Source organism: Alexandromys fortis, unplaced genomic scaffold, assembly GCF_014885135.2.
Source record: "Alexandromys fortis isolate MF-2015 unplaced genomic scaffold, M_Fortis_MF-2015_v1.1 scaffold_57, whole genome shotgun sequence".
In the NCBI taxonomy this organism is placed as follows: domain Eukaryota; kingdom Metazoa; phylum Chordata; class Mammalia; order Rodentia; family Cricetidae; genus Alexandromys; species Alexandromys fortis.
Window position 1 is genome coordinate 1829331 of NW_026067941.1, and position 11578 is coordinate 1840908.

General features: G+C 37.8%; 1 protein-coding gene across 3 annotated transcripts in view; it reads left to right on the top strand.

Moving 5' to 3' along the window:
* Exoc4 (exocyst complex component 4) overlaps positions 1–11578 on the top strand; it is a 739210-nt gene that overhangs the window by 65970 nt on the left and 661662 nt on the right. For all 3 annotated transcript variants that reach the window (XM_050147958.1, XM_050147959.1, XM_050147960.1), the window contains exon 5: positions 5360–5469. In XM_050147958.1, coding sequence (XP_050003915.1) covers positions 5360–5469 — 110 coding nt within the window. The remainder of the gene's footprint in view (positions 1–5359; positions 5470–11578) is intronic.

Consider the following 11578-nt stretch of genomic DNA (forward strand, 5'->3'; position numbering starts at 1 on the left):
GTAAGATATTCATTGCAAAATTATTGTTAATAACAGCACGAAAACCCATATAACTCAGCTTGGTGCAGTGGAGTATGCCAAAATTCTAGCACCTCAGGGGTGGGCGATAGTGCTATGTCACCCTCTCTCAACAATGAAATGACATATCCCGTGCCCCACAAAAAGGGAACCCCCAAACCAACTTCCTTACCCACCACCAAACTTCATATACCTTTAATGCTCATCATGAAGAGCATGGTTGTTTCATACAACACAGCAGCTTAAAATGGATGAGAAAGATCTCGATGCTTGATTGGTAAGATTTCTGAGATGTACTATTGAATCCTTCAATCAAATTGAAACAGCGTGTATTATATGAGCATATATGTCTTTAACATGCAATCATAAACATGTGTAGTTATCTAGAATGCTCCGCAAAAGGTTATGTGCAACATTCATTTTTGTGGAAGTTAGAAGTGGGGAGCGAAGAACATTTCAGTGGGTTATTTTCATATTTCTGTGTAGAACCTCTGACTTTATCATCATATGAGGTCATTGAAAAATTATTTAAAAGACAGTTCATCCTGACAGATTGTGTGTATCCTGGGTCAGTACTCTGCCTTCTCTTTTATTTTCTTTCTCTTTTCTTTTTTTTTTTTTCTTTTTTGGTTTTTGGTTTTTCAAGACAGGGTTTCTTTGTGTAGCTCTAACTGCCCTGGAACTCACTCTGTAGACCAGGCTGACCTTGAACTCACAGAGACCCGCCTGCCTCTGCCTGTCTGAGTGCTGGGATTAAAGGCGGGCAGTCACCACCTGGCTTGACCCTACTTCTTTGTGCGTCAGCAGAAGTGTTGCACTGCTAAGAGGAGAACACCATAGATCCCGTGGGTTTGGTATTCATTTTTGTGTGCAAGCGTGGGAAGAATTATTTTACTGTATTTTCACCCTTGATCTGCTCTTTGAGGACATGGCTCTTTTTTTTTTCCTCAATATTTTCTGATTTCTAAACTATTCACTGTTGTTTTTGTATTTTCAGCTAGATCTCAGAAATATATGGAATTACTATGTCAGTGACTCCTGTCTCATTACTTGGTTAAGATTTCTTACTCAGGGCATGTTATCTTTGATGGCTATTTTGCAGCTTGGTTTGATTTAACCAACTTTTATGAAGATTTGCTCTGTGACAGTCTCTGTACTAGCCATTCTGGTTATAGAGGTGAATATATTAGTTATTAGATTTACAGTGTAATGCTTTGTGAACTTTGTCAGTCAAATGAGCTGGACCTGTAAATTTTGTAATAGTTGAACTTATATATACTAATCCAAGGATTAGCAGTGACTAATCCAAGGAATTAAGAACAAATGTTTTACAAGCTGGAAGATTTCTAACTGTTCTTTAAAAAAAAAAGTAATGAAAGAACAGTTTTCATGGATTTGAAAATCAGACACATAATGAAGATGTTCCTAGCAAGTTGGGTGATTGTGGCCAGAAAGTCCTTGGATAAGTTATAGTGGCGGTGGGATTTGGGTAAGTTATGGTGGGAGTTGCTTTTGGATGTGGTGTAGTATAGGTTGCAACATAGTTTCCCCATTTGCACCATGTTGTTTGTTACTCACATCACTCATAATACACATTGATGTGCATCAACTGATGTATTGTGGATGATTCTGAATGGATTAAAAATAAGTTATGTATATTTTAAAAAATAACTCCACATTTCTATATTTCTTTTAAAATATAAGAATTCAGAGCATTCTTACTAATTAGAAATTTCAAGAGAACAGCCTTTTATTTATTTTGTTTTCTCAAACAACTCCCAGATATTCACAGACCTTTGAGGAAATTAATACCTTTTAAATTTTGTCTCTGATTCATGGTGAAGGAGGACTTTTCTCTCTTTTTGAAATAAAAACTAAAGTACATTTCATGTGGTATGCCATAATAGCATCTACCTCTCTTCTGAGCTTTATTTGTGTAGTTAGTAAATGAGTTGGTGTAGAGATTTTTTCTGGAATTTCTGAAACCAAGTCTTTCCTTTGAAATCCAAGAGAAGGGCTGGACAAATGCCTCCGAGGTTAAGAGGACTGTTCTTTCCGAGGACTCGGGTCTAAATCCCAGCATCCACAGTGCAGCTAATAACTATCTGTAACTCCAGGATCTGACACCGTCACACAGACATACATGCAGACAAAACACCAATGCACATAAAATAAAAATAAATAAATAATTAAAAAAAAAGAACTCCAAGAGGAGTTGGCATAGTAGCACACATCTTTAATCCCAGCACTTGGGAGGCAGAGGCAAAGAGGATCTCTGAGTTTGAAGCCAGTCTTGTCTATATCATGAGTTTCGGGATAGCCAGAGCTGTCTCAAAAAACAAACAAACAGAAAAAACAAAGAAATAAAAATGAAGTCCAAGAGAACCTAGAAATCATTTCCAGAGTTTTTTGCCCTTGAATTAGTGTTCACAGAGGAGAAAGTGAAGGTCTAAGGTTGTCTGTGTGTGTGTGTGTGTGTGTGTGTGTGTGTGTGTGTGTGAGAGAGAGAGAGAGAGAGAGAGAGAGAGAGAGAGAGAGAGAGAGAGAGAGAGAGAGAGAGAAACACAAGGTCTAAATGCAGTTTTTCAGTAAATTGATTTTATAAAATTTTGAGAGGCCTGGCTTTCATTATAAAGTCGAGAAGCTTTTTTNAGAGAGAGAGAGAGAGAGAGAGAGAGAGAGAAGCTTTTTTTTTTTTTTTTTTTTTTTTAGTTAACAAACCATTGGTTACCTCGTGTTTGTCAGAAATATCCTTGTGGACTTATACTGAGAAAATAATTGTAGATTATGGTGTAAAGTGAACTCATGTCATCTGTGTTGCACAGTTACACTCTCAGTGTGTGACATCAGCATTCATGCACGGGCACTCCCATTCCACTCTCAGTTCGTACATGTCAGCATTTACTAACAGGCACTGCTCTTAGACTCCCAGTGTGTACACACAGCATTTGCACATAGATGCTACCATGATAGCATTCCATTCTCAGTACATAGCAGCATCCACATGCAGCCACTACCTGTACTGTTTATTTTTAGAAACGACATGCAGTGTTCTAGCTATACATAATCCTCTATTTTTCTGCTCATTGATATTTTTATTTATCCTGCTATACACATAACTCCTCCAGTTCTTTAAATATCAATAATGTATGTATATAATTTTCCTGTCATTTCAAGTCAAAATTAACTTTTTCAAAATTATGCAGTAGCACTATACTCCTCAGTGATTACCTGTTTCTATGGCTTGTGTAACTGGGGACTAGGGAGGTATTCAGACCTCATTTTCTAGTCGGGAGTAAAATGCAGGTAGATGAGTTAGTTAAGAGTAAACACTGAGAATAAAAAGATGTGATAGTACATGACTGTATCTCAGTGCTTAGAGGCTAAGGCATCGCAGGACCTTGTTTTAAAAAATGAAAACAAGAATGAACAGCAGATCATTGGACATACGGTCTGCTGTATTTACTTAGGATTATTTAGATAATTAGAAACTTGATTAGGAAATAACTATGTTTCCTAATACTTATATACCTGAATTAAGTTTCACATTAGCTGGAGTGGTGCTGTCTATTAGAATGTGTGATGTTTGGTTTACCTGAGTCACACTTTTATCCTCAGCATTTAGCATAGTGCCAACCACCAACATTCTCCAGGTAATGGATATTCACTCACCTTGGTCAGTGAAAGGGAGAAGTCCTAGGATAATGGATCATGGGATAAAAGTTGTTTTACTATAAGTGATAAATTTGCTCTTTTTGATAATTTTATTCCTTAACAAAGCTTTTTTTCAGAGGTTTTTGAAATATTGTTATTGTTTTTTCTTAAAGATGCAGGCATATAGCTCAGAGGCAACATTTTTATATAGTAGGGAGTGTGATCCCCAATATTGTAAAAAGGGAGGAAAGGAGAGGGAAAATACATATAATATTTAAACCTAGTGCTTTGGATTCAGAAGGCTCTTGGGAAGAGGGTAGAGAAATGTTACAATGAAAGAGGGTCTAGATCCTGGGTGTTGCGAACCCTTGAAGCAGGGGGATGCAGATATCCTGCATATCAGATATTTACATTATGATTTCATAACAACATTATGAAGTAGCAACAAAAACAGTGTTATGGCTGGGGATCACCACAATATGAGGCACTGTAGTAAAAGGCTGCAGCACTAGGAAGGTTAAGACCCCCTGGTCTACATGTTGTCCCACTTCAATTCCCCCCCCCCCCCCCCCCCCCCCCCCCCCCCCCCCCCCCCCCCGTCTGAAGTCTTTCCAGTGGGCTTGATCCTTCCCTTCTCTTGTGCTTGTTCTCCCTTTAAAGAATTTGTTTGTGAGTGATCTGCTGCTGCTGTTGCTGTGTTTTGGGCTGGAACAAAGTGAGAACTGTAGCTTGTACCCTTGGGTTGGACTTAGAGAAACCTCTGCTGTTCAGGCTGTGTGACTGGAAGATTCTGTTTCCCTATGGCCAGGGCTCAAGCTGCCCTTGCCTTGACATTATTCTAGGTACTTTTAAATTAAAAAGTTACTTTGAAAATCTAATTGTCGTTTATATTCTTTCTTTATTTATTTTATGTACATTGTTGTTTGCCTGCATGTATGTCTGTGTGAGGGTGTAAGATTCCCTGGATCTGAAGTTACAGACAGTTGTGAGCTGTCATGTGGGTGCTAAGAATTGAACTCAGGTCCTCTGCAAGGATAGCCAGTGCTCTTTACCACCAAGGCATTTCCACCCTCCTTTGTTTATAATCTTTATGTCATCTATAATATATTTATTTTAGTTACTTTAAATTAGATTATGAGAGACTAGGCTTTATTGAAACAATAATATTGAATAAGTCTGAGAAATTCTTTGTCAGCCTTTATTATAGTGAGTCTTGACTTGTCAAAGGTTATGAGTCTATTTTAATGAAAGAAAAAAGGAAGCCTAAACTCATGAAAAATAAGTAAAAAATGAACATGAGGAACACAAGTTTAAATGAGGGTTTAATACATCATCATCATCATTATTATTAAATAATATTAATATTATTAATATCATTAATTATTAATAATAAATTAAACCCTCATTTACTTCTCATGTCATGATGACACTTGAGATTTATTTCCTTGTAAGTAATCTTCACTATAGGCACAAAGGATGTTAGGATAGTTGCTTGGCATCATTTTATTAACTATTTATTAACTATTTGTGTTAAACACTTGGGACTCTTAAACCTCCAACTGTGGCCGCTGCTGCTTTGGCAACGTACGTGTAAGGTGTTTGAAGTCACAGTGTAGAGAGTTGGGCACTAAATGGGACGTCAGTTGGTTTTTGAGAAAATGGTAACTGCTGCTTGCTTTCCCCACAGTTCTCATGGCAAAGATGCCTCTCCTGGTCCTCTGATTGATGTTACAAACATCTCTACTCCACGCAAATTCCTTGATCCCACTCAATATTCTACTGCTGGCAGCTCAAGTGGTAAGTTATTCTTATTATGTGCTGCAGTCTTAGTATTCTAGAAAGCCTAGGCAGAGACTTTTGGGAGCCTGTGATATGCCTGCCCTTTAGGACCTTCATGGTAAATAGATATCAAACCATTGGCTGAATCTGTTGCATTATAGAGGGTGAAAACTGGCAGCTAACTGACCTGCCTGCATATTCCAGCTCTCAGTGCGTTTTATTTCAGTTTTCTTGCAATTGAATGCTCTTTGGTAAAAGGTGTGCTTTTCTTTTTGGTTAAAATCTCTATTGCTCCTGTTGATATCAGCTGGCAGAAAAATAGAAATGAGACCAAGCTGTATATTATGAATAAGACAGACAAGCTTCCTTTAAAGTTGAATTCAGTCTGACCAACATGAGTCAAAGAGAAGTAAATTGGATCAGAGGTGATCAGGCTGCTTGCTTGAACAAAGGAAGCATCAGGCTTTTTGTTGATTTTTCAAGGATAGAATAAAGTTTGGTAATTGTCCATTGTACATGTCCGTGGTCACAGTTTCAAAGATGTTTCCTTTCTGGTACACAAGCAGACTTTGAGGTTTTGCAGACTCACAGATAGTTATTTAATCCACTGCTCAGCCCTCCTTCTGTTGCTAACTATTTTCTTTTTGTTTTTGTTGTGTCTTTATTTTAGGCAGGATTTTTGTGTGTAGTCCAAGCTGGACTCAAATTTAGAATCCTTCTATATTAGCTTCCCAAGGGCGGCTGTTTAAGTATGTGCTACTGTGCCTGGTGATGGTGCTGACTTGCACAGACATTAGGCTTTATGGTAAGGCTGAAGGATGTTAAAGTGAATGAAATGCCTATCTAGATAGCATAAAGTCAGGTTAAACACACACTAGCTTCAAAAGCTCATAGGTCAAATAACGTGAAATGTAGTCTTGGGCAAGGTGGCATCAAATATTCCACATGTTCACATACAGAGCTGAGCAGAGTGTGGCTCCTAGGTTGAGGCAGCAAAAGGAAAGCATGATACGGAGGTGGAGATGCCATGTGGTAGGCTGTAGTCAGTCATTGTAGCCTTCAAGTTTCTGCAGAGTAACCTCTAACCCACATGCTAGAATTTTTAGCCATTAGAGGGTTTAGTCTCTTTGATGGTAGCCTCTCCCACCATTGCCATCTGCGTCCATTTGAACCCCACTAACTTTAGCTTGACTTCTGTGAAGGGGCTGCTCATGCTTACTTGTGTAAGCCTTCTGTTCTTGTGGCCTAATCTGGTGTTTTGTGACAAAAATACTGAATGTATGTTTTTAACAAGTATCAAGTTAGGGGCTCAATGTTTGTTTTCCATTTTTCCCTTGAGGTGGCTCCTGTCTGCCTCCCTATGGGATTTTACTCCATTGTTTGATGTGTTTCATTTAATCCCTAGTTCTCAAGAGCTTTTTTGACTGTACGACTCCTGCCTTGTGGCCTGGCTCCTTCTGCATCTTCCGCTGGCTTCACAATTTCCAAATGCACCTATGCCTGTGTGCATAGACTTAGCGCATCTGGAGGAAGTATCCACTGAGTAAATTTTTTTTTTTATGTTTTCATGCTTTTATTTATTTATTTATTCAATTTTTTTAAAATTTACTTGATTGGGGGAGGGGGAGGGAAAGGGGAGGTGGCGGTGGGGAAGAGACAAATCTTTAATAAATAAATAAATAAATTTAAAAAAAAAGTAATTTTTTTTTTGAACAGCCTAGTATTCTTGGAATAAGATGAAAGTGTATCAGTATCATTTCAGGTGGCAGCCAAAGTCCTTAAAGTCTTTAAAAGATAGTGATGCTTCTTATTACCTTCGGATAAACATTAGTTTAGTTCATTGTTGTTTAGGATTAAGTTTAGGGCCTGCCCTATGCCAGAGAAGCACTCCATTGATATCCCCACCACTCTCTTTTTACTTCTCTCTCTCTTTCTTTCTTTCTTTCTTTCTTTCTTTCTTTCTTTCTTTTTTCTTTTTTCTTTCTTTTTTTTTTTTTTTTGATACAGGGTTTCTCAGTAGCTATGGAGTCAATCCTGGAACTCAGAGAGATATGCTTGCCTCTGCCTCTCAAGTGCTGCAATTAGAGGTGTGCACCACTGCCGGGTTTACTTTTTATTTCTGAGACAAGGACTTGCTAAGTCGGATAGACAGACCTTGAACTCAGTCTGCAGTCCAGACTGCTCTTCTGTACCTCTTGCCTCATTGTCCTCTGTCCCCAGGTAGCTGGGGTTAAAGGTTTTTGCCTCTAGTTCTAGTAAAAAAAAAAATAATTAAGCATTCTTATTAGCTGTAGCACTGAACTGTGTAACACTTTGAAATAATGTAAAAGAAGAAAGACTAAAAAAAAAATTGGGATTCCACTAATCATTTTATGTAACTAATTGAAAGTTACTTACTAGAACATGCTTTACTGAAAACAATCTCTTTAAGTTATTTAGATTTGTAATCTTGATGTTTGTTATTTTTGCCATAGAGAACCATAACAAACTATTTTTTTTTCTTTTGTTAGTTCATTTAGTTTGCAATTCTTCCTAAATCTCGTACACTAGTTGTTATGGTTACACTGCACAGAGGTGTGCACCCAGTCCTCTTCATACAGTTTGAAAGGCTTTTTCCTGTTGTCATTCTGATACAGTGGTTCTTTTCTTTGAGCTTTTGGTACTTCTGTGAGGGATTGTAGAGTCCAGAGTATAAAATAAAATATACACGTTTAGTTTTGGTTCATATTTTATTTACCTTCTTTGGAAACTGTCAATTATTATATCTTTATAATTTTTAAGTAAATCATCCTGCTTAGCCTGGTTATATTAATTTATGTCAATGTTGCTGAGTCATTGTCCAATTGAAATAAAAATTTTAATTATTTATAAATAAATTATAGGTCAGCTTTGTAAAATAAAAGTGCTATATACATTTCAAATAAGCTGAAAGTGCCCATTATAGCTTGTTACATTTATTATTTTTAATAAGATCACTTTTACTATCTGATGGACACTAAATTCTGTCAGGTCCTGGAATTAACAGTGTCATTCATGTTCCCACAGTGACTTTTGTTGTTATTAGAAAACTCTGGAAGAATCTCTTGCTAGCCTAAGTGTAGCCAGGACCATTGTGGAGACTACATTTAGAAATGTGTACAAGTCTTTCTTTTTAGAAGGGTTTATTTCCTGGACTGTTTTGGATGCTGTTGATCTTATGATTTTCCTGGGTGTGAATGAAAAGGAAGGTAAAGTTATAATATTGATTCTTATTAGTAATTGTCAAAGCTAAGAAGTGTTTGTTGCCTCCTAGGTGGGAAGCAATGTTTGAAGTGTTTTGTTTGAATTAACTAAGATGAGTATCATGAGAAGCTTCATTTACACACAGAAAAATTGAGGCACAGAAAGGTTAATAATCAGCTTTAATTTGCCCAGCTGATTAAGAAGTATCTGAATTCGATTCTGGAGCTAAGTTCTAGAATGTGTTTTTAAAATCAGTTTGCTATTGTTACAGATAAATCAGCTCTGTATTGTGTGCTTGTTTTCTGTTCATAAACATAGTTTACCCAAAACAAATTTATCTTAAAATTTTCTAGGTTAGAAATCTAACATGAGTAGCTAATAATATGGCTCAGCAGGTAAAGTGCGTACCGTAGAAGCATGAAGGTCTGAGTTTGGATCCTGAACATCTATCTAAAAACTAGGTACAGTACCTGGGTGTGCTAGTGCACACCTTTAATCCCAGCACTCAGGAGGCAGAAGTAGGTGAATCTCTGTGAGTTCCAGGACAGCCAGGGCTACACAGAGAAACCCTGTTTTGAAAAACCAAAAACAGATGAATGCATGAATAAAGAAATAAATAACAAATAAAAGCTGGGTACAGCAGTACATGCCTATATTTCCAGAGTGGGAGGAAGGGGGTATGGAGACAGTTAGATGGTTTGGGCCTACTGGCTAGCAAGTCCAACCAAAAAATAGCAAGCTCCAGATTTAGTGAGACTTTGCCTTAAAAAAATTAAGGTGGCAACTCATAGATGACATGTGATGTTGGACTCTACCTTCTGTATGTGCACGTGCTCTCTCTCTCTCTCTCTCTCTCTCTCTCTCTCTCTCTCTCTCTCTCTCTCTCTCTCTCTCTCTCTCATGCAGTTGGCACTCATGGTAAATCCCAGCGCTCAGGAGGTAGAAGCAGGAGGATCAGGAGTTTAAGATCAGCCCCAGTACATAGACAGTTCGTGGCCAGCCCTAGGAAAAACAAAATGTAACACATGTCTCATTGGGACAAAATGAAAGTATTGGCAGGGCCATGCCTCTTATTGAAGGTTCTGGGAACTCTCTTTCCTGTCCTTTATCAGCTTCTAGAGGCTGTCACCCTATGTGGCCTCTTTCTTGCTGCTGAGCCCAAACATTATATTTCTCTGACCCACATGTCTGCCTTCTTCCTTCATTTTTAAGAACTTCTGTGATAGGTCTTGCCCAGCTGGGTACTTCAGGCTAATCTCGATATCTCAAAGTCTTTAACTTTTATGATATCTGTCTGAGAGTCTACTTTACCATGTAAGGCGACCTGTTCACAGGCCTTGCGGCTTAGGCATGGATATTTTGGGGATCCTTCATTCTACTTACCATACTTTGCATAGCTGATTTTTCTGTCTTATCTTTAGAAGCCAATGTGTGAAAAATTTGACGTTTTTGGAATTATATGGTGAAATATTTTTAAGTCATTGCCATTCTAGTCTTTAGGACTCTATTAATCTGAATCGTATTATTAAAAGAGATTGTACAAGTGAAGAAGATATACATTATAGAGAGAATACATAAAATGTTACTAAGATACATAAAAGTTTGGGGACATCATAAGTAATAAAGGGCAGAAATTTTGTCTAATTCTTGGTACTGAACAGCAAGTCTTTAGCATCTATTTGTGGAGTTCTCAGGAAGTCAGCTGAGAAAGTAATAGACATTTTCAGCAGGGAATTTAACATAGGCTCTTAAAGCTCCCCTCTCATATTGTGAAACAGTAGGATGGAGGGTGTAATCCATTAGAATTGACACTTTTATAGAGGAAGTTTCAGTAGGGAATCCCCAGGCAGAACGGATTTCCCATTGGGGTGCCATAAATTAAGGTTGAAGGTGATTCCTGAGAATGTTCAGGTTATTATTAATTAAATGAGAATTCTGATTGCTTGTGAATGCGTCATTTTCAGATGGCTTATTTAGAGGCACAATTGTGACTTTTCTCTGAGAAATTTTTCTATGTTAGTTTGTAAGTGATGTTTTGCAAACTGCATTTTGTTCAGTGGATACCACAGTGCTATGAGTCTTTTTAGGGAAGTTGTTGTTGTTACCATTAACAACATATGATATACTGAATTTTGTTTATTTCCTTTGTATCCTTTTACTTTGCTGAAAGTATCAGATATGAGACTTTTCTTGTGGAATATTAGGGTCTTGTAAGTATAGGACAGTTTGCTTCTTCCTTTCCTGTTTGTATCCCTTCAACTCTCTTTGGCTTAAGAAATCAAGCACTGATTTGAGAATGCATGGGAGACATGTACACCCTTGTCTTGTTCTTGATTCTCCACTGAGTAGAATGTTAGCTATCTGTTTGCCATGGCTTGCTTTTTACTGTGATGAGGTATGTTTCTTTTATTCCTAGTTTCTTTATGGCTTTTATCATGTAGGGATGTTGAAATTTGCGAAAGGCTTTTATGCATGTTTTGAGAAAAACATGTGATTTCTGTCCTTAGACTTCTTTATGTGTTGTATTATACTTAGTGGTTTACATATGTTAAAACCATCTTTTCATGTATTGGGTAAAACCAACTTGGTCATAATATATAATTCTGAATGTGTTCTTGTTTTTTTTTTTTTATTGAGAAAAAAAATTTCCGCCTCCTCCCCGCCTCCCTTTTCCCTCCCCCTCCGCCCACTCCTCTCCTCCTTCCCCAACTCCTCTCCTCCTCCCTCTCCAGTCTGAAGAGCAGTCAGGGTTCCCTGCCCTGTGGAAAGTCCAAAGTCCTCCCCGCTCCATCCTGGTCTAGGAAGGTGAACATCCAAACTGGCTAGGCTCCCACAAAGCCAGAACATGAAGTAGGATCAAAACCCAGTGCCTTTGTCCTTGGCTTCTCAGCAGCCCTCATTGTCC